Genomic DNA, 24,936 nt, shown 5'->3' on the forward strand with positions numbered 1-24,936 from the left:
CTGGTTAGAGCCAACTAATTATCTAATCAAGACCGACCTACCAACATGTTGATATGGCCGAGTTGGTCTAAGGCGCCAGATTAAGGTTCTGGTCCGAAAGGGCGTGGGTTCAAATCCCACTGTCAACATTTCAATTTTTTCTAACCATTTTTTTTTTTAACTTTTGGACTTTAACAGGCCCACAGTATTTTGCTGTATTGTGTGGCCCAAATAACGCTTAACATAGGCACACATGGACCAATTCCTACAACGACCTATAACGGGCCGGATCAGCTACAAGTTAATGAATCTTTGAGAATTGGATTGGGTCAAGTGCAAGGTCATTCATTCCCTAATGCCTATTTCTTGTGTATTCTCAGAATCTCATTCATTCAACTCCACAAAGTAGATGTGAACTTGCACAAAAAAATATAGCGGTACTCAGTCTCCACTTTACGGTAAACGATTACGAGCTTGAATGCTCGATGGACCTAATTTCACTTGATTTGATCAATATACTAGTACAATGCTAAACAATCATATGCACGATGCATTACTTAATGGGTCATTTAATAAACATTTCGTTTTCAATTTTCTCTTTTTTGAAAACTTAAATTTTGTTTGATAATAATTTTTGGTTTTCAAAAAATGAAAACTCAAAACAAAAAACTGAAAATTCCAAGCCAAAATTTGAAAACTCAAGAAAATAGTTTTCATTTTTTTTTAACAAAAAATAGTTACCAAATAAGATTTCAATTTTTACATTTCAAACTGAAAAGAAATAATTATCAAATGGCCCTAAACAAATATTAGACCGCGCGACTAATGCTCATGATGATAATGTTTTGTAGTTGTCATTTGGTGCAATGAACTTGATCAATAAACAAGCTTAGCACGAGTGGAATATTTTGTACCAAGACATGACAAAAACTCATGCGTGATCAAAGCTATTAAAGCATAATTTCACTAATTACTTTTCTCTATAAAGCTATTATTGATATTGCAAAAAATCATCATGCTGGCGAAAGAGTCTTCGTGTTTATGATGACTTTTTTCACCAATAAAAGCTCTCTTAATGCAACATCATCGTCCTGCTTAAAATTTGAAGAAAAAAATCTTCCTACCATAATTTTTTACGGAGCCAATAACTATACTCTTTTGATCAACATAATACAAGAAGAGACGTAAATAAGTCACGTGTACATGCATGATATTGGAAAGAATGTTGCACATGACAGTTTAACAAATTTGAGTCTTTAAATTTAAATTTAAATTTGTAACTTTTAAACTGTACGTACTCTTTTGAAACAAATAATTGATGTTAGATGGATAATTAAAAAATTCAGTTGTACCAAAAGAAAGAAAGGAGAGGAGAAAAATGTGAAAGCGGCTCGCGGAGTTTAATCTTGTAAGCATGGCATAATATAATAACAACGATTAAAATTATTATAATTTAAAAAAAAAAAATTTATTTATAATTGTTCGATAAAATTTAATCGGCCCAGCTTGCATCGAAAGATTCTCACCCTTAGCTTAAGAAATGATCCTGATCCCAAGACAAAAGGAGGGGAGACACGACAGTCGCCGCAAAATTTGACATTGGAGGTAAGAAGAGACCGAAAGCATAGAAATCCACAGCCTTTGTGTGTGCCACTTGTCCAAATCAGACGTGGGACCCACCATCCTCACATCTATCCTTTCCTGATTGGATTTTGCCCAAATCCCATGCTTTGCCTTGATAACTGAGCACGCGTCACCAATATTCATGCGTCTCTGAAAAGCGTAAAAAATAAGGAAAAAAAGGGGAAAAAAAAGAAAAAAGAAAAGGAGGAAGCTTCTTCTCATCTCCTTTGTTTGCTTTTAATTTTTGTCGTTTTTTGGGTCCTTTGTTAAGCAGATCGACCTTTCGTGGGCTTTGGAGGATTTGAGGCTGGCCCACTGGAGCTTTTGGCGTTTGTGGGGGCAAGTGGGTTGGAGGCCCACTGGAGGCGCTTTGGCATGCGCATGGTTTCAGCCGTTGAGGGATCTGTACTTTGTGCTTTGTACTAGTCGTTACGACAAAAAAGGTAATGACCTTATTAGCTTAATTAGGTTTGATAATAACTTATTGTTAACAATGTTATCCCAAAGCTCAAAACAAGTGGGAGAAAAAAGGCTTAACTTGTACCTTATAACACGTCTAAAGTAGCGTGTTAAAATTCAGACGATATAATATCAACGAATGACATTGTTTACAGTTGATGAACGGATGGATCAGTGTTGATAAACTAATATACGTGTTTATAATGTGAGTGCTTTATTATGGTTGGTTTGTCGTGTATGTTAGTTCAAATTATTCACTCGTTAGTGTAAAAATAATGTGAGTTTTTTATTTTGATAACATGTAGTAGTATGATGGTTATACAGAAAAATCTGCAAACCTACTTCATAAAATCTAAAAACTAAAAATGAAATTATTGTCGACAACTCTTATTGTGCAGTTTTAAGTTAGACCAACTTGCCAACTATCTTGCATCAAAGTTCGAATGCCCTTCTTCATAAACTAAACTGGTTTAATTAGAACCACGTCTCATTAGTCAGAATATTCTTACATAAAAGAAAAAGAAAGGTGGTGGAGCCATGCTGATCAAAAGCTTCTCAGCACGTTTACATCTTTCTTCAAAACTTGTGTTACAAATCGCATTAATATTGTGTGCCGGTGGGGGTTACTAATCAAGGTTTTGGGAATGTTTACTTGTCGAGATCTATTTGCTACCGGAGAACTGATAAATTATTAGGATTTCACTATAAATTATTAGGATATTTCACTTTCCATTTTCCAATTTTCCAACTTTCCATTAATTTATTTGTCAACATGTTTTGTTAATTAAGTTTATATGTGAGTATAGTACTGTAATAAGTGTTTGTTTTGCTTCAACAGACCAAGTGATGTTAGTTTTTGGTACATTCGTTTAATTAATCTTCGTAGCAAGTTGAAACCAAATTAATTATATTTCAGCTGATTGAATTCCCATCAGGCGATTGGAAATAATATTCCACCTTTAATTCTCGAAGTGACGGCACTTCTTTGCATATGTAGACTGTATATTGATTTTGCATTAAGTTGAGACAAATATTCGGATTTGATTTTTTTGTTTTGATAACAATATCTGAATATGACATTCCATCAAGTTGAATGGAAACAGTTCGTTTTTAAAATAATTAAAAGCGTTCATTATATATCAGATGCCGATAATTTGATTTAAACTCATGATAGTGGAATAAAAATAAGATAATGTTCTTTCTCTCGTTTTGCAAGAGAAAAAAAAAAAAAAATTTGCAACTTTACATCTACACCATTTGCTTAGTAAAATTTTAAGCTCTTGGAAATCAGAATAATCACTCTTTTATACAAAAATATTTTGATTGTGACCAGTACAACATCACGTATATAACTCGGTCATGTGTTACAATAAAAATAGACCTTGAATTTACAATAAAATATAAATACTAATAGGGTAATGCTTGTGTTCTTATACGAGGGAACCTATATGTCCCTCTATTTATGATTTACGTATCTTCATCATAGAACCTCATAATCGGAACTGTTTATTTCTTTATCATTAATCTAAAGATCATATCTGCAAAAAATCATTCAATTTGGAGAACTTTTAGTCATTCATATACATCAAACAAATAAACGGTTCATCATGAAGATGATACTTATCACTAAAATCGTTAATTCATTTGACACACTTGGATGACTAGGAGACATCCGAATTAATTATGTGTTTTTTAGCAGATATGATATTTGGATGATGATAAATATAATGAACTGTTCCGATTATAAAGATCTCACGGTGAAGCTACCTTAATCATAAGTGGGAGGACAAGTTTCCCTCTGGAGGGAACAAAAGCACAATCCATACTAATATATAAATCAGGAATAACAGTACAAGTCGTTGCAACACCACAATAACACTGTCATCCTGAAAATTCCTCCATATCACGTCTACATTCTACTTGATACTTGAAAATAAATTTTGCATGCTTGATATATAGTACTAGTACACTGAACTGATTATAAAAAGTCTTAAAATGAACCAGTGATGCATGATGTATTAGGGTTGTGATTCGATCAGGGCATGGCTGCAAAAATACGTAAAAAACCCAGGCAATACATATATATCCATAAAAAAGAAAAAAAATAAAAACCTGAAATGATAATCCTAGCTAACTAGTACTAATTGAACAAACAAATGCTCTCAAAATATTAAACTTCCTCGATATAATACATAAAATTGAACCGCATCAAAATTAAATAACGCATAATAGTGCTACTCCCTTGGATTACTCGAATTCCAGTCCTTATTCCCCGCATCCTCCTCATGATCTTGTCGTCTTTGTTGCGATGGTTGTGAATCATGTGATGCAGTGGAAGATGACAAATTCGTCGATGATGGAGAAAACTGTGAAGTAAATCTTGGATCTTGATTAAATGGATAAAAAGAATAATTGCAGAAATCAGCATCATTGCTGGAAAGAAGCTGCGCGTACTGATAAAGATCAGGGAAAGTTTCCGGCTGCTGCGACGTGATTAATGGAGCAGGAGCTGTCTGAGGATTAACAATACGGCCAGCTGGTCTCATGAGATTTTGTGTTCGTTGAGTAGAGGCAGCACCACTGCTACTGTTTGTTGTAGTACCAGAACTGCCCATTAGGATGCCAAAATCGGTCTTGCCTTGAACTCGTTCGGGGAAGTTGAGCTTGGCTTTTGTGCCCTTGAACCTGAGAGCTGCGTTATCGTAGGCAATGGCAGCATCTTCCGCGGTCTCAAAAGTCCCAAGCCAAACTCTGGCTGCTTTCTTTGGGTCACGTATTTCAGCTGCCCATTTGCCCCAAGGTCTTTGTCTCACTCCTCTATAGTGTCGCCTCCTTACGGTCTCTTTATTCACAAACATGCACGTCATGGAGTAACAACATACACAAAGTTTAATGTATTATGAGACAGAGATAAGAAATTACACTTCTATGTATCCAATAGTTTGGTACAACAATGTATTATGAGACAGACGTTATAAATTACATTTTTATGTATCAATATAGTTTGTTACAGAATGATGTCGTTTTAAACATATATCATTACAAGAAACATCACAAAAAATTCTACAATTAATCTTGAAAATAATAGTATTGGTGATATATAAGACTAACTTCTATACATATATGTATATATATTTATGTTACTATAGACCATGCTACTATATCCTAGCTAGTTGATGCAATGACACGTCTTCTGGAAGGAACCTAGAAGAGGAGTGTAATCAGCGCAAGTGTGCCCTATTGTGCTAAAGTATTACATGTTTATATTCAAAACAGCTTTAATTCCTTCTTAAAAGTAAAGGTCTTACATACGAAAGCAGGACAAAGATAGGGACTGGAATTCAAAGCATTCCCCTCCTTTTCAGTAAACTATTTTGAAGTTAGCAAATCTTCCAGTGAACTTCAACTTAAGTGGAAATTGCACCAACCAAACAAAGAAAGTGAATAGCTATAAAGTTTAAGACGTCCTTATCAAAGATCGGATAATGCTGAGGCAAGATAGACTAGAACTCACTAGAAAAACAGAAAAAGATAAAAGATAAAACCAAACGTCTCTAAATTGTATTTAAGTTTAAACTTTTCAATTAGTAATAGTCGGTTTGTGAAAATTGAGAAAAACATGACAAGAATGTCCCAGATGGAACAAGAATTATTTTTAGCTTGTTGACAATTGGAGAGATGGAAAGAGGGTTCTTCACGGAAGGTAGGTAGGATACAAAAATATTGAAATTGTCTATGACCATACATTGGAACTGGATACCTAAAAAGTCTTTGGTCAAATGTGATTTAGGCAAGAAACACACAGCTGGGATATTCGTAGTGGAGGATAACAAAAATAGGGTTAGGAGAAGGAAGAGCAATCTAGCTAACCTCGCTAGCTACTCAATTAGTTCGATTAGTATCTTGTCCAATTTATACGGATTTAGAGATGGACATGTATAGATGACGACAACTTTGGAGAATGCAAGTGCTTTGGAAACAAACAAAAGATAGATCACAATCACAACAATACTGTGAAAGCATATGCATACACATAGCCAACCCGAATACCGCTAGCTTAGCACATGTCAATATCATTAGCTAAAACGATCATTCAGATCTGGGCTTTGCCAAGTTAGTTAAAACAGTGTGTTTTTTGTTCTACATTTAAGTTCGAATCTCACTCCTCATAGCTTAGATGAATTTCTTAGATAAATTTAGTTTAAAATATTTCTGGTATATAAAAAAATAAAAAAAAACAACTTAAAACAATCCCAAGAAAAAAAAAGGTCGGGGGACCAAAAAATGAAAATAAAAAAAAGGAAGGAAAAATAGAAATCATATATATACCTTGATCTTGAACCGGTTCAGAGCGGTCGGGTTCTTGTTTGACTAGGGGTGATGAGTCTGAGATGGATGTAGGGTTTGGTTGCACGGCAGCATGCCCTTCGGTGGTTCCAATAACTTGAGTGAGAGCAGAAACCATGGCTGACATGTCAGCTTCCGTCCAGGAAGATTCGTAGTTAGAAGAGAAATCATGGTTGTAGTGGGGAGGATCCTCCCTCTCTTTCTCCTCTGATGCTTCTGAAGGAAGCGGGCGTTTTCCATGCCTCCGATCCACCTTTAATCCTGAGCTCCAACTTCTTGTGATATTTGTATATCTTAGCTTGTAGCCAGCTAGAGGCCTCTGTAAATTTCTTCGTTTGTCTTAAGATTAGGACATCAAGATTCAAGACATAGATCGATCAGATGCGAGAGAGAGAGAGAGAGAGAGAGAGAGAGAGAGAGGAGCCTGTGTTGTGCGGTAGTGAAGATATGCACTAGAAAGGAAAATAGGGTTTGAAAGGAAGGTTTTATTGGTTTTATTGGTCAGGATAACGAGTTTATCGTCTTGTGTGTTCGACAATACTTGGGGTCTCACTGGCGAGTACTCACTCTTTAATTTTGTTTAATAGTAATGTTATTCATACTATATTTTTATACCATATTTCTATACTACCATAAGTGGCATCTGATGTGGATAGCTACATCATTTGAAAAATTTACAAAACCCAAGAAAATGAATGAGAAAGACTCCTCGTATACCACAATCATCATTTGTTTAACTAGTTTTTCTTAATTATTAGTTTATTAAAAAATGAACTAAATTTAAAAATATGATTAATTCAAATGATGTGGCTATCCACATCAAATGTCACCTAAAGTGATATGAAAATGTGTTACAAAAGTAAGGTATGAATAGCATTACTCTTTATTTAATTATAAACTAATACATGTTTTATTGTTATAAAAAATAAACAACGTGTCATCAATTTTTTTTGGTCTTTAAAAAACAAGGAAGACGTGACATTTTTTAAATGGGCCAAATCAAAAGGCAAGTGCATATACTCACTAGTGAGTACCTAAGTCTCTTTTGATTGTTATTTGTGGGGGTATTTTGATGTTGTGAAAATTATCTGTATCCGTCTGATACGTTTATATTCTTATGTATTTTTTAAGTATGAAATAATTTTAAAATTAGAAACTAGTAACAACTCTAAATAGTTTTCAAGTTTGTGTTTTCTTCATCTTGCTAATCTCTCTCCTCCTCTCTCCTCCTTTAAATTTTGTTATTTTATCGTTAACATAAATCGAAGTACTTTTGAGCTATTGTTGTATGGTAGTAGAAATGTTCATTGTCCTAAGCATATAATCTTTAAGCTATTGTAAGAGGAGGATGTGAACAATTGTTTTTGGTTAAGTTTTTGCTTTCTTCCAATTAGTTATCTTTATGGTTTGAAGAGGTATATACATAACTATCATTAACACGTTAATTATTTTCATCACTTTGACTCTTACACGTTAATAATATATAATATGTAATAGTGGTAGTGACGAGCTAGTTTAAATAATTAGGTGATCAATAAAAGGTTGGGGGAGGGAGAGGAAGGACTTACATAGAACATGTTTATCGTCATGGAGCGTTTTTTACTTAATAATGTATTGTTATGTGCAACTTTTTCTTTACATAATAATGTATTATTAAATCAAAATGCCACGAGACGATGGATCCATCCCATAAAGAGAAAAGGATGTCTGGCAACCACATATAGCTCCGTCCCTGACAGCGGTAATACATACTAGATTTGTAATTAACTAACCCTCATCTCCTAGAATAAAGGTCAAAAATCAATTACAAGTGATACCAAATTGAGATGGATGGACAATTGATCAACCTACGGAATCATTTTGATGTAATTAATTAAAAAATTAATTATATGAAGCTGAAGAGGTGGAGAAGATCGTACGTCGCGCATCTCAATTTTGTCATTTTCTTTATATTGAGAGCGAGTTTTTCTCCATATAATCGTCTCAATTTTTGTTTGGATATTTTTGATCTAGTAGAGATTTTCAACTTAATTCACATGGGGGTGTGTCACTGTCAAATACTGTCATGTATGGTTGTGTCTTTCACGTTTACTTTGATCTCGTTGAATATATAGGAAGGAATATTTTGATGATTTCCCCAGCGGATTTGGATCCTCTCCTGAGCTAATGGAGAGGATCATCCTCATCAATCATCCTGGGTCATTGGATTTTTATCCAACGACTACAAACATGGGGTCTCTTTAACGTTATAATAATTGTAGCTGTTGGATAAAAATACAACGGTCCAGGATGATTGATGAGGAGGATCCTCTCCATTAGCTTAGGAGAGGATCCAAGTCCTTCCCCAGCCAGCTATTTAAGGAGAATTTTGGTTGTCCTAGCAAGACGAACAAGACATGTATTTTGAGTCTTACTTTAAATCAATTTAATATTTTTCATACTATTTTTTACGTACATCTTAAAAAGTTTTTCATTCATCGTATTCTCCACATAAAAAATAAAAAAAATTTCTCTTACTCTCATAAATCTAGTCTGATGTGCCTCAACTTCTTAATTACTTTGTGAAGATGGTTGGTAGATTGGATTGAATTTTTTTTTTTTTTTTTTAACTTTACTAGTTTATTAAAAAAGCCTTTACGTTTTCACGTTAGGCCTCAGTATTTTGCATTTGGACATCTTTGTATATATCTCATTGTATGTTAATCATGCAATGAGTATTATAAATGTTCAACAACATAATTAAGAAAGACCGTATTTTAGAGATTTGATTTAATTAGAAATTTGATTTGGTTTATTTCCTATCATTGCTCCGTTTTATTATTATAAATACCTCTTTATAAAGAAGAATAAAATATTGAAATTGTGTGTTCGAGTTTGTTTGATTATTAGACATTTCTAAATTTTTCCTAGACCCTTTATTTTCAACTTAGTATTAGAGCAAGTTAGATTCTTGGTTGAACTTTGTTGTGCACAGTTCAATGTGGGTGTACAAAGCTATTTTCTTCGTGCACCCACATGTTATGAACCTGAAGATGAAGATTATTGACAATTTTTTTTTAAAAAAGAAGAAGCTTGGTTGTCATTGCTGTAGAAAAAGATCAAGGAAAAAAGTAGGAGAAAAAAAAAACGGAGAAAAGAGATGAAAAGAGGGTGTTTTTTTTATTTTTTATGTCATGGTAGGCATTTGCTTTCTATCATGAAGGTTTCTATTTTACTTCTCACATACACTTTTAATTTTTAGTCTTCAGATTAGATGAATTGAAGCAAATCAAATAACATTAATTAATAAGGGGTATGTGAGAAGTAAAAAAATGTGTGTGGATAGCACAACCCAAAATTTACTGGAGCTTTTGAAAAAGTTTGCATTAGTTCTATCATGCTAAAAGGTTTCTTGAGGGTTTTTTTTTTTTTTTTTTTTTTTTTTTTGGGGGGGGGGGGGGGGGGGGGAGGGGGTACGTGCAAAAGATATAAAAGAAAGTATTTTAAATATTTGAGTTGGTCTAAGTTCCTTGGCTTAGTGACAAAGATTTGATTTATTTTCTATTATTGTATTCCTATAAATACCTCGGTATGAAAAAAGAATAATTACAATTATATTTGAGTTTATGAGATTATTAGACAACTTTAAATTTACCCTAAATCTTTTATTTTCATCCATAAGAGAACGAGATGTATATCTGGATGACATGAAAGATCTTCCCAGCCGTATATGCTCTCACATGGGTAGTGTCTACTTGTTAATTAATTGCACATATGTTGGACCTTTGATGTGATCATGCATGACATACATATGTACATAATTATTTTTTAAAAAAATAGTGTTTTTTTTAACAAACGTTATTATCTACACTAAGGGGAGGAGAGTGAACTAAACTTTACAATGGGCTAGCTATGTAGTTCAAATTCACCTTTAGATAATCGAACCTAAAACTTTTCACTTACCAATAAAGAGAAATACCACTAAATTATAATATTAAGTGACAAAAATAATTTGTTTTCACCATCGAGATACTTTGGGATTTGATTTGGTTTCTTTTGTAGGTTAAGATTCAAGGACAATCAATTTTTTCCCATGACAGAGCTTTCAGGTGAATGTTTTATCAAATTAAACTGCTGGTGGATGATTTATATATAACTAATAACAAGATTTGATTTGTGATTACAAATTAATTATTTAGATAGAAAGGTGCACCGTGCACAGTCATAGGCAGATGGGGACAACCGGACAACCACACCCACATGTTCATGTAAATACAAACTTTGTAGGTACATGCATGGTCCCTCACGAATATCATTGATATTATTCCACCTTAACTGCTTATTACAAGTTATTGAGTTTTATCGTAAAATATCTTTATATTATGAAAGGTGTAAACTCTCATATATTAATTGTATATTATTTTATCATACGACCAATGTGGAATCTTATTCTCCAACACGCCCCCTAACAAGTGGCCCCATATATAGAGATGTGTGTAGAGAAAACTAATTTCTATATCGAAAACTGGTCAAGCCATTATACCAAAGCTAACACAATTTTTCGAAAGCCTGGCCATCATTAAGTGACTAGAGCCAATGCAACTTTTTCAGGGTCCAATCATCAATATCCTTAATCTGAAGCTGGCGCAACTTTTTGAAAGTCCAACTTAAGAAGACAAATTCGAGACCATTAAATTGGGCCCATGACACGTTGAAAGAATATAGCATGCTATGATACTATGATAAAATTTATAGGTCCATGCACAGTTTGCCATCATCACTAACATCTTCTTAACTTAGTTACCTATTACTATGTGTTAGTTTTTATCATAAGGCTTTTGTGATATTAAGGGTAGTTTTTATCACAAGGCTTTTGTGATATCAAGGGTAACGAGTCTCATACATTAATTATATCTATCTTATCATTTGGTCGACGTGAAATCCAATTCTCCAACTATGTGTAGAGACATATATACGACTTTTATTTTAAATTTTATGAAGCTCGAGAGCAGATGGGAAAGATTACTGCACATGTAGGTTCAAATACGGACAATCATTCCACGTGCATTCTCATCTCTCACGCTTACAAAAGATAGCCCTTCGTTCCCTCCAGTTCAGCAGTTTTATCTTCAACTTCTTCAAGATATACACACACACACACACACAGAGGAAGTCTTTAAGAAAATGAATCTTTATTTTTTTTTATAAAAATGAGGATTAGTTGTAGGATTTACATCACATCGAACTTTAACGATCTGAACTTTTTATTTTGCAAGTTGTACCTCATAAATTATCCTTGAAAAATATTAGTCAAATTGAAAATGTTTATGACATCTAATTGGGTCCAAATAAATGAACGAATACTTTGTTAAAACAACGAAATTTGATCTTGATAACTAAATAGGCAAATGGTTTCATATTGAATTGAATTTTTGCAATGATGATTGATCTATGAATCCAGATTTAAAAAATAGACGGTTCATGATCGTTGAAATTCGATGTGAAGTGAGCCCGATACCTAATTCTCATTTTTTTCAAAAAGGGAAAATTCCTTTGCATAAATAGCCTATATATATATATATTTATAAATATATATATATAAGGCCCTAATAGTCATGTACATGCATGCATGAAAATTCAATAATTCAACCGTCCACATCACTGTCATTTTCTAGCTGAGGCTAAGACCCTCCTCCTCAACCAATGCTTCCACAAATATGAAAGGGACTAAAGATTATAGCTCTACTACCTGTTCTTGCTAGTAACCATGTCAAGAGACATGCATGCATGTATTCATACTATGTGATATATATATATATATATATATATATATATATCATATATGTGTTATATTATATGTATATCATATATGTGTTATATATATAACTCACTGATTTGATATCATCTCATGTGATCAGATCCTTGTCACCTCTCCACGCTCGCACATGCTAGTTTCTATCCCTAACCTAACACAGTACACAGATATATGTATTCTCTCTCCAAAGTCCCTAACCTAACACAGTACCCCCAAATAACTTTAAAATAAAAAAGAATAAAGAGAACACCCCCGCCCAAATAAAATAACCCATAAAAAAACAATGAGCATGCATGCCTGATGCCAACATGTTCTACACTTTGAGGTCGATTGGTACCAAAGTCTTGTCGATGTCATTCTTGCCACGAGTCGATTAGGAACCCTGTTCTTAAACTTACTGTGTCCACTTGATAATGATCTCACCTTAGGTTTTGCTATTCTCAGCCTTAGTAATTGTGATGATTTCTGACCGTTGAACAAATTGTAAATTATATATCATATACAAATTAAGGGGTCTTTTAATTTAGATTTAACGATCGTGATAATTTTTGACCGTTGAACAAATTGTGGATTAAATATATATAGATCAAGGGGTCTTTTGATTTTGATCCAGTAGAGTTATGGAAAAAACTCACATATTTTATTTTGTCAATTAACTTTGTTATCTTAGACAGTAATCATTTATTTCAAAATTTTATTCCCATTTTGCCATTAAATTAAATGAAGAAAATAAGTTTGAAATCCCTAATTAGTATTTATATGCATCTTTAACTTCATATTTTGATATATGAAATCTGGATATTGTGTTGCTAAATGCCATGATGCACCTACAATCGGACCAAGCTTGAAATTGTGACACTAGACCTCCCTGTGATTTTACAGAAAATTGAACCTCCTAATGAAAAGGTAGAAAACCTCCAACAGAGGTAGTCATGAAATACCAAATTGAAGATGTAGATCTCACTCAAGCTACAACCATAACGTTTTTTTTTCTTACCCAAAACAAAAAGGTAAAATACCAAAAAAAGAAAAAGAAAAACAACAACAACAACAATAGCAACTACTACTATTTTTAATTAGACCTGGCATTCGTGTCGTTTTCGTGTCATACCCGTTAAAATAAACGGGTAAAATGACCCGACCCGATAAATTAACAGGTAGTATGACCCGACCTGTTACCCGTTAAGGAAAATATATTTTAAACCAATAAATAATCAAATGAAAAACATAATACTAACTAAGTATATACATACCATATTGTCACATCCAAAACATAAAAATGCATTTTTCTTTTAAGTATATTTTCGCTTACCTAAATTGATTGCTCTAGCCTTTTTCTTTGCAATACTCGTATTTGCATTGTCTATCTTTTGCTTCCAAGATTCGTTCTGTTCCCATTATAATCTTCACGGACTCCTCATCACTAAGGTTTACTGAATCTGAATCTCTAGCATCCATTGCTTCTGAAACAAAATAGGTATAAATTAATTAATAGCTTAATTAATTAAGTAAAGTCTTTAATAGTTTTTTAATTAATGTAGAAGTGTAAAAAAATATAGAAAAAATATATAAACGCTTGTAATGACAAGCTTTACATCTTTCATGAAGAGCTTAACTTCGAAATTCGCCACTATAATCATATAAATCATAGATCAAAATTTAACCGTTGATTGTTGTTTAAATTTACGCTTCATTGTTCTCATCAAATTTTGTTTTTTTTTTTTTTTTTTTTTTTTTCAGATTTTCTTTTTTGAAAACATGATCGATTAGAGGATGTAGGAAAATGAATGGTTTGGATCGTTGATATTATATTCAGAGTTTTACGGTTAGTGAAAATATTGCTTGATGTTTATAAAGTTTCTACAAACTATATGACATCAACTCATATTTCAGTTAACCGTAAATATCAAAATGTGATATCAAAGATCTGAACCGTTCATCTTTTTACATCCGCTAGATGATCATGTTTTCAAAAAAGAAAATTTTAAAAATGAAATTCAAGAAGAAGAATAAAGCATAAATGACAATCGACGGTTAAATATAAATTTAAAGTTTATGGATTATAGTGTTGGATTTCGAAGCTAACCCCTCTATGAAAGTTGTAAAGTTTGTCACTATGAGTGACTGTATATATATTTTTTACATTTTTTTACACTTCTACAATAATTATTATTAATTTTATTAATTTTGCCCTCAAATAAAAAACATTATTCATGAGGGTTTGGAGGATTTTAAAAATCTAAACAATAATATAAGTGTAATCATTATCTATTCGTGGAGGAATAATGATGAATCACGAGTGTTTATATATTCTTTCACTTTTTCATACTTGTATGTATGTCCTATTAGTTCTTGCCTATACAAATAGTATACTAATTTATTTTAATTTTGAACAACAACATGTTAAGTAAAATTTATCCTAGTAGTAGTGATAATAAGGAACTCTCATAATAAAAATAAATAATGACTAAAACTCTTTTTTTTTTAACTTATATAGAATAATAATACAAAACTATATATTTAATATAGAATATATTGTATATATTAATATGGCTATCATATTTTATAATAAATCTTTTAGCAATTAAACTTTAAAATTATCAAAATATTTTTTTTCTTAACGGGTTGAAACGGATTACCCACGTGTTACGCCGCGTGTATACCCGTTAATGACCAGATTAGTTATCGTGTTGACCAGAAACCCGTTATTTTCGTGTCGTGTCAAAAACTACCGGGTCTATTTATAATCTACATATGCTAACATATATAAACTATTACTTACCCATGAAGAAGATTGACACCACTACTATTTACTTGTAACCGAAACATAATAATGAAGAAGAATTAAGTACCTACCACATAGGTTGCACTAGATAAAAATATAAGACGAATGCTTGACATATATATTGTTAGAAGATAAGCCTCATTAACTCGAACCAAGTTACAAAAACAAAAAAGGGGTTTTTTGAAATAGGTCCAAAGTAACTAAAAATTGGACCTATTTCAAAAATCAAAAGTCACTAAAAATTGGATCTATTTCAAAAGGTAGTCTATAAAATTAGACCTATTTCAAATTTTCCCAACAAAAAAATGTAAATACACATAAACCCATGTCACATTTACAAGAAAAAAAACATGAAGAATAAGAGAAGCAGAACAACAAAGAAAAAGGAAAAAGGAGTGGAAGGGGAGAAGCAGAACGAAGAAGAAGAAAAAGAAAAAAGGAGAGAGCGGGTTGAAGAAAAGGAGGAATAGATTAAAAACATGGAACTATAAATATCGTCTGACTTAAACATATTCATTATCCTGAGCTTATTCTGAAGCTTCTTCACTCCGTAGTTTATGTTTGTGTGCTCTTGGTGAAGACTCTACATTCTTCGACTTTCGTGCTTTTGCTCTCATTTATTTTTATTATGTTTTCTTCTAATTAACCAAAAAAATATGTTTTACAGTAGTATTGTTATGAAACAAAAACCTTATATCAACTAGCCTTCCTTACTTGTTTACCATTTTGCATGACATAATGTTGTTTACATTGAAACCATGCATATATGGAATAGAGGAAGAATTTATCTTGAAAGAAAATTTTCATAACTGCAGTTTAGAGCCATAATTATTAATTTTTTGTTCAACTTCAATGTAAGAACTTATAAAGAAGTTCGATGCTTATGATATAACTATCTCCACGTTAATTTTTTTTTTTTTTTTGTGACTCCATTACCGTCTTTTGATTAAAAAATTTCGTTCAAATACCCAAAAAAAAAAAAAAAAAAACAACCTTCAAAATTTCTCCTATTAGTTATATATATATATATATATTTTTTTTTTTGTCAAAATTTTTGCATATGCCTTATAGGCATTTCCTAGCCTTGATTTATGGCTTTGCCACTGATCATTATGGTAAGTTTGCTGACATAGCAAGCTGATCAAATGGTTTAATTGACAATATATAACTTTTGGGTTTTCACTAAAATACACCAACATAATTGGGCGAAATTTCAAATTTTTTCTGATGAATTAATCATCAAACTTACCTACGTGTGTCTGACTGATTGTAGCACAACTTATTATTTTATCGTGTGCATGTTTCTTTGCTTGCGTACATAAATATTCCTTTTTATTTTTAAAAAGAGACAAGCTGGTGATTTTGCCATTACAGTTCACCTTTTTCAAGACCACAATATTCCACCCTTTTCAAGGCCTAGAAAACTGACAGAGACTTTTAAGCCTCTCCTAATGATTATCGTGTGATGTACTAACATCAGAAATCGAACTCAGAACGTGTCGTAATACTACTGTAGATGAGGCCGCGGGCACACGTACGAGTGTGCCTCAGCCTGCCATGTTATCACTTGTCAAAGCTTAAACGTGACAGCGCTTACACTACATAATTTAGTCAAACAAATTGATTTAGGCCGAAAGTTTTATTAAAATTTATACACAAATACCACACCTGTATTAATTTGTAGAGCAAAGTTGGTAAGCGTGTGACCTTTGAAACCGGCCTCCCGCTGGGACTTATTGGTCCATGTAATCCATCCATTAATATAATACAATATAAAATGGTTTAAGTCGTGAGATGCCTTAAGAGGAAACTCTAAAATAGGAGAAATCTTTAGTTGTGATAGGAATACGGATGGTACATCATGTGTTTTTATGTAAATGATGAAAAATTTTAATTTTTAAGTTATTAATCTTTTAACACACCCACTATTTATATAAGGACACGTGATGTACCACATCGTGTGATGATCATATTGAAAAATCTCTCGTAAAATAGCAACAGCTTACTAGGTTTAAGCATGCAAATTTCAACTACCAACAAAATGTGTGGAAAGAGATGGAGAAATACCAAAAAACAAAAAAAAGGTAAGTTCGGTAAGCTTGCCAGTGCCAGTTGAAGTGTTGAATTATCAACTAGGTCAGTCATGGGCGACTGCAAAAATTCAAAAAAGTGTTTTGGCCAGCAGGACCAGCCAAAACCTAAACCAGCAATAGCCCTATAGCAGGTAACGACGGTTTGGGTGGATCATCATGATTCATGACACTAGAGGCAAGATTGTGTGGGCCAAACTGCATGCGCAATCTAGTTTTGTGAACCAAATGTCTTACTTACATATAACTCCAAGGACGTGAAGAGTTGTTCCACATCTAAAAGTTATATAATGATACATAATTTATAAGTTAATCTACTTTGCAGTTACTAATGAATTGATTTTGGGATTAGAGCTTCAACTTTTTTCGTGGTATTAGAACTTTAATTCCTTCAAAGACCTCGTATTGATGCTACTCATCATTCGTTATAAGCAATTCCATCCAATATGTTTGTAGAAGAAAGAAACCATTTAATCTTAGGTTGGTGCTATCCATAGTCTTTTTTTTATAACAGTGCACAGAGAATCAAAGAAAACTAGAAAAACTTAGAGATAGAGAGAAAGAGAATTGTAGAGATAGAACAAAGGAAATGAATTTCTATGTATTGCTTCGAATGAATTACTACAAGATTCTAGCTCAATGCTACCTTATCTCTTAAGCTTTTGATGCTAATAGCTCTAACTAACTAACTAACTGCCTTACTTAACTGTTTGCCACATCATCACCATTTTAATCCTTTGGACCATACTACCTTTCTTATGTTAGTCAATATCCCCCCTCAATCTTAACTTGGGTTACCAAGTTTAAGATTGTCACAATGCTTAACAAATGACGGACCATGTAATCCCTTAGTTAAGATATCGGCAGATTGATCTTCAGTAGGAATGTAGGAGACTTCCAAATCACTTTGTTGCACCTTCTCCCGAACGAAGTGGTAATCCGTATCCAGGTGCTTGATTCTGGAATGAAACACTAGATTTGCATTTAATGAAATCAAGACATGTTATCACAGTGTATAACTGGTGGTGTTGGCAAAAACAACTCCAAATCCTTCAAGACTGCCCTTATCTAAGCTAGATTAGCTGCAGTGTGAGCCAAGGCTTTGTATTCCGCTTCAGTAGAGCTTCTGGATACAGAACTTTGCTTCTTTGACTGCCACGAAATTGGATTATTCCATGGAAGACGATAAAGCCAGTCACTGACCTTCAAGTGTTTAAATCAGCAGCCCAATCCGAGTCTGAGAAAGCATTGAGACTTGGTTCTGTAGTTGTTAAATACACAATACCATACTGCAATGTACCTTTAAGATACCTCAAAATTATTTTCACAACTCCAACATGAACATCAGATGGTGATTTCATAAATTGACACACATAGTTAACTGCAAAAGCAATATCTAGCCTATTAAAGGTCAGATATTGTAGAGAACCTACAATACTTCTGTAAAGTGTAGGATCATTCAATGACACTCCTTGTGTGATGAGTAATGAGTTGTGTGGCTTACATGGTGTTGTGGCTAGCTTACAAGAGTCTATTCCAGCTTTATGGATCAAGTCTGTTATATACTTCGATTGGTTTACAAATATATCACCATTTGGTTGATATGAAGTCTGTAGACCCAAGAAATAACTGAGTTTTCCCAAATCTTTTAAGTCAAACACTTCTGATAATTCATGAATAACCTGTTGAACTTGTATAAAACTAGAACCTATCAAAATTATATCATCCACATGGAAAAGGAGTATGATGACATCAACACCATTTTTCTTTACAAACAAACTTGTGTCAAACAATGAAGCATGAAATCTCATAGCACACAGATAGCTAGTAAATTTAGAGTTACATGCCCTTAGTGCTTATTTAAGTTCGTACAATGATTTGACAAGTTTACAGACATGAGTGGGACAAATAGGATCAATAAAACCTTGAGGTTGTTTCATATAAACCTCCTCTTGTAACTCGCCATGCAAAAATGCATTTTTAATGTCTAACTGTTTCAACTCCCATTAATTTATTGCAGCCATAACAAGGATGATCCTTACTGTTGTGTTTCTAACAGGACCAAAAGTATCTGAATAATCAATTCCATGCTCATGTGAAAAACCTTGAGCAACCAATTGAGCTTTGATCTTGATACACTGCCATCAGAATTCTTTTTCACCTTGTAATCACATTTACTACCAACAACAGATCTGTTACAACGAAGTGGAACTAACTGCCAGGTACCTTGGGCCCTAAGGGAATCATAATCTTCTTGCATAGCTTTCTGCCAATATGGAATACTGGCAGCTTTTCGAAAAATGGATGGTTCTGTAGTATTAGTTATCTCAGTCACAAATGAATACCCACCAGAAAACACCTCATCTTCTATAATTTGTAATGACTTTAATTCTGGAAAATATGCTAAGTATGCAGCATAATTCTGTCTTTGTATAGTCTCACTCTTCAATCTTGTAACCATGGGATGATTAGATAATGCATCTGTTGATATTGGATGATGTTTAGAATTTTCACTCAGTTGTGGAGAAATAAGAAGTAATACCTCTAGTTAAGAGCTGTGATGGACATGCATCAAGGGTGATTTATTGATTGCTGAATTGGAGTGATGATGATGGGAAGTTGATGTTGGAGAAAACTGTGACATACTTGAATTATTGACAGACTGACCAGATGCTGAAACACTTTCTATATTAGAACTTGAATGCACATTTGAAGCTCGCTGCTGAAAGACAGTCTCTAAAATGAATCTGCTTGTAATTCATGAATAAACACACCACTTGATACTGGTAATGGACTATTAAATGCAGGAATAGGCATTTGAACCACAATCATATCATCTCTTATCCTTTTGGACTGCTCAAAATGACTATACTCTCGAGACAATTTAGTTTTATATGGAAACACTTCTTCATTATGTATTACATACCTTGACAAGGTCAACTTTCTATTGTTCAAATCATAGAATATTGCTCCTTTGTACCCCAAGGCATAGCAAAAAAAAAACACACAGTGAAGATCGAGCTTGAAGCTTGTTGACAGTATATGGTCTCATTTAGGGATAAATGACAGTTCCAATGTAAGATCTCATATCGACCAACGGAGATGGGGTGATGTGCTTTATATGTGCATGCTCCCCTTCTTATAACACAAGGCATTTTGGGAACTCACTGGCTCCGGATCCCATAAGAACTCCAAAGTTAAGCGAGTTTGGGCGAGAGCAGTCCTAGGATGAGTGACTTCCTTAGGAAGTTCTCGTGCTGAAACCCAAAAACAAAACCATGACGGAATGGTAAGCCCAAAGCGGACAATATTGTGCTATGGCGGAGTTGAGCTGGGATGTGGCAATTTGGTATCAAAGCCACTCTGCCATTCGGTGCGGATGTGCCGGCGAGGACGCCAAGTTCCCCTTAAGTGGGGTGGATTATAAGATCCCACATCAACCAACAGAGAGGGGGTGATGTGCCTTATATGTACATGTTCCCCTCCCTATAGCTCGCAGCCTTTTGGAAACTCACTGGCTCCGGATCCTATAAGAACTTCAAAGTTAAGCGAGTTTGAGTGAGAGCAGTCCTAGAATGGGTAACCCCCTGGGAAGTTCTCGTGTCGAAACCCAAAAACAAAACCGTGAGGTAATGGTAAGCACAAAGCGGACAATATCGTTCTATGGTGGAGTCGAGTCTGAGATGTGACAATTTGGTATCAGAGCCACTCTGTTGTTCGGTGCGAATGTGCCAGCGAAGACACCGGGTTCCCCTTAAGTGGGGTGGATTGTAAGATGCCACATCAACCAACAGAGAGGGGGTGATGTGCCTTATATGTACATGTTCCCCTCCCTATAGCACGAGGCCTTTTGGGAACTCACTGACTTTGAATCCCATAAGAACTATGAAGTTAAGTGAGTTTGGGCGAGAGCAATCTTAGGATGGGTGACCCTCATGGGAATTTCTCGTGCCGAAACCCAAAAGCAAAATCGTGAGGGAATGGTAAGCTCAGAGCGGACAATATCGTTCTACGGCGGAGTCGAGCTGGGATGTGAAATCCAAATACCTTAAAATTATGGATCTCTGGAACTTTCCCAAACAGAAGATGATGTGGAGACTTAAACTCTAAGTTCTTAGATGGCATTCTGTTAATTAATAAGATTGCATGAGAACAAGTATAATACCAAAATATTTGTGGTAAATTTGCTTCTGTCATTAAAGTGATGGCAGTTTCCACTACATGATGATGTCTCATTTTAGCAATATCATTCTGCTGAGGGGTGTATGGACAAGAAATCATGTGTGAAATACCCTTGTTTGCTAAAAACTCTTTAAACCCTTTACTCATATATTCAACTCTTCCATCAAATTGAAAACATTTAATTGAGGCATTAAACTGATTAAACACAAAAGCAGTGAACTTCACAGAAATTGAACAAGCTTCTGATTTATTGATCATAGGAAATATCCACCTGAATCTGGAAAATTCATCTACAAAGATTATGTAATACTTATACCCTTCTACTGATTGTATTGGAGATGGTCCCCATACATCTAAATGAACTTTCTCAAACATACACTTAACTCTATCTTGTCTAATTGAAAATACTTGTCTACACATTTTTCTTTTTACACAAGAAGAACACATAGTTGGACAAGAATCTTTACTAGTAGTAATATCAGCAGCCTTCAACATTGTAGCCAAAACCTCCTCAAATGGATGTCCTAGCCTTTGATGCCAAATTGGAGTCCTTACTTTCTGTCCCAAGAATGCAGCACATCTACTTAACCTTGTAGCAAATGAATTATCAAACACATTCACTGGAATCTCGAAGAGTTCCTCACCATCACTTATTCCTTGGTACAAAATCACCTTTGAGGCCTTGTCCTATATAAAGAAATTCACATCATCACAAATAAACCAACATTCATTATCTTTGCATAATTTCTAAACAAAAAGAAGATTGACAGTTATTTGAGGCACATGCAAAATTAAAGCATTAGTAGGAGTCATAATTGTTAAAGAACCAATATTCTTGACTGCCAAACCTTCACCATTTCCAATTGTTATTTTCTTTTCTCTAGTGTAAAGATTGACTTGAGAGAGAGCATTGACATTATGAATCATATGGTGTGTAGCACCAGTGTCTAAGATCCAAGTATCTCCATTTGAAAACCCATGTCCATTGTTCTGTGGTGCATTATGTCCAATATTAGCTTGTGCAGTCATTGTAGTTAGTGAGGGAGGTAATGGATTACCCTGATAAGAAAAATTATTTCGATGATAACACTCCAGTGCAATGTGTCATCTTTTCCCGCAAATCTGGCAAGCAATGAAACCTGTATTACCAGTGTTAATTATGTGATAGCAATTAGCTGTTGTGTGTCCTCTCCTAGAACATATTTGATACTCAGGTGAAATACCAAATCTGTAAGTTGCATTGCCATTCCAAGTATTGTTCTTCTGAAAACCACTACCAGAAAAACTGTTTCCATTCTGTGATTGAAAATTTCTGCCATTGCCAGAAAAACTGCCATTGTTACTTCTGTGACCAAATTGATTTCCATTACCAGAAAAATTTCTAGAACTATTGTTATAGGTGCCATTATATTTTATATTTCCCCCCCCAGAAAAGTTGCTCTTCTGCACAGACTTGTTGCCATTCCCCACAAAACCAGAACCTCCATGAAAACCAGACTGAAAAGCATTAGACTGTTCTCCATCATATCCCCTTTGATACCTCTGAGAATTTGAACTTTCACCAACTTCAAAACTGTTATGACCACTCTAGAACTCATTGGAACCAGATCCTTCACCTTGAACATACATTGCTGCCATGGATGTACCCAAAGACTTTATTCTTGATTCAATGCTAGCCTCTGCACCAAGAAGTTGAGCCCTCAGATCTTTATAGGATATAGGAGAATCCCGAGCCAATATCACAATCTTTATCATTTCAAACTCAGGTGGTAATCTAGATAACATAGCTATAAGGAAATCATTCTTAGTTATCCTTTCTCCAGCAGACATTAGTTGATCTTTAATTGCTTTAACTCATAAAAGGAACCTATCCAAGGATTCCCCACCTTTTTGAATAGTGTAAAATTTACTTTTCAGTTGATTAATTATGACCATGGAGACAGATGCAAATCGTTCTTGTAGACAAGTCTAGGCCTCACATGCAATCTTACAACCAATAATGTGCTCTATAACATCATCAAACAATGTAGCAATGAGAAGACTAAGTAATGCTAGATCTCTCTTCACCAAATCTTTATACACCACAATGACTTCTTTAGTAACTCCTGCCTCTGTATCAATAACAAATCTCGGAGGACATAGAGCTTTACTCGTGAAATGATCGAATAGATCATATCCCCTAAGAATAGACTGAAATTGAAAACTCCATTTGACAAAATTATCATCCTAAAGCTTCACCGTGAGCATACCAAGTAACGCTTCAATCTTGATAGTAGATTCTTCCATTTGAACCTAAAAACAGACAAACAAGATTTGTTCTTGAACACCAAATATACTACCCTTGATTCGTTCCTTTTGGCTATCGGCCTTTTTCCAATGAATCAGCTTACTAAGAATCAACAAATCTTGATCAAACAATGGCTATCGACCTCTTATGTGCTCAACAATGGCTATTGGCCTTCAAACTTTTAGAAAAATAACAGACATTCTTTGACTAGAACATAACGCAAGCAGATGGTGTGCACTGTGAAATCAGAAAGAAACCTCATCCACCATCAATCTTCAACCGATCGCAAGGAGTCGCACAACGGAATCGAGACTGAGAGTCGACTGGCGATTGATACCATGATAACAGTGCACAGAAAATAAAAGAAAACCATAAAAACTTAGAGATAGAGAGAAAGAGAATTGTAGATAGAGAACAAAGGAAATGAATTTCTGTGTATTGCTTCGAATGAATTGCTACAAGATTCTCACACACTTATATAGCTCAATACTACCTTATCTCCTAAGCTTTTGATGCTAACAGCTCTAACTAACTAACTAACTAACTAACTGCCTTACTTAACCGTTTGCCACATCAGCACCATTTTAATCCTTTGGACCATACTACCCTTCTTATGTTAGTCAATACTTTTTACCTTTCATACACTTCTTTAATTTTTCATCATTTGATCTTTTTCAATTCATTTGTTCGGATGGTCAAAAATTAAGAAGGGTATGTAAAAAGTAAAAAGATGGATTTCTGAACATGACACTAACTGTTCCTTTACACTCGATTCTCAAATTAAGAGAGACAGAGGTGAATAGTTCTACACAAGTGAAGTTGAAGGCCCGTCTCAAAACGGTTCACATCTTATACAAAGTTTGCCTCAATGCAAGAGTCTGCATAGAAACTAGAAATCGTATAAGGACATGAGCTTATCAAGGGAAGACGTAATTCCACACCGCCATGGCAGGTGCTAACAAAGGCAGACTGATCTAATTTATTTCGTTGCTTTGCGCGCTAGATTATGCCTCAGATTTCGAAAATGATCTACACTTTGAGATGGATGGCACAGATGAAAAACGGAATAGACAGTTTACCAGCGAGACTCGGGAGATGATTGTATAAAGTTCCGACCAGTATTTGACAATGAAACAACACATTACCAGCATGTCTTGAATGAATCTACACATCCAAGTTTCGTTCATCGGTAATGGGGAGCGCTACTGTACGAATAATGTGTAGAGATTGGAACATCAGCCTCAGCTGAGTAAGAGGTCCCATGCAATGGTCTTTGAAGAGGATCAGCATACACCAAGCTCTGACCCTGACGGGTTGTCACTGGATAGTACCGTTGGTACGTTAATATTCGTTCATAAGACGGTGCTAAAGAATGCGAGTGCAGCATAAC

At 34.2% G+C, this 24,936-nt stretch overlaps 1 protein-coding gene and 1 non-coding gene across 2 annotated transcripts; one reads left to right on the plus strand and one right to left on the minus strand.

The window, feature by feature from the left end:
- Positions 1-47: 47 nt before the first annotated feature.
- TRNAL-AAG (transfer RNA leucine (anticodon AAG)) lies at positions 48-128 on the plus strand. The gene has a single exon. It is a non-coding gene; the product is annotated as a tRNA-Leu (tRNA).
- Positions 129-4,091: 3,963 nt separating this feature from the next.
- Positions 4,092-6,874, minus strand: LOC137736809 (ethylene-responsive transcription factor ERF113-like). Its single transcript, XM_068476081.1, has 2 exons — positions 6,391-6,874; positions 4,092-4,903 (listed from the first exon to the last, which is right to left on the minus strand). Exons 1-2 carry the CDS (start codon positions 6,533-6,535, stop codon positions 4,296-4,298), a joined length of 753 nt encoding a protein of 250 aa, XP_068332182.1. The 5' UTR covers positions 6,536-6,874; the 3' UTR covers positions 4,092-4,295.
- Between the last annotated feature and the right edge of the window lie 18,062 nt (positions 6,875-24,936).

This window comes from Pyrus communis, chromosome 6 (assembly GCF_963583255.1).
Source record: "Pyrus communis chromosome 6, drPyrComm1.1, whole genome shotgun sequence".
In the NCBI taxonomy this organism is placed as follows: Eukaryota; Viridiplantae; Streptophyta; class Magnoliopsida; order Rosales; family Rosaceae; genus Pyrus; species Pyrus communis.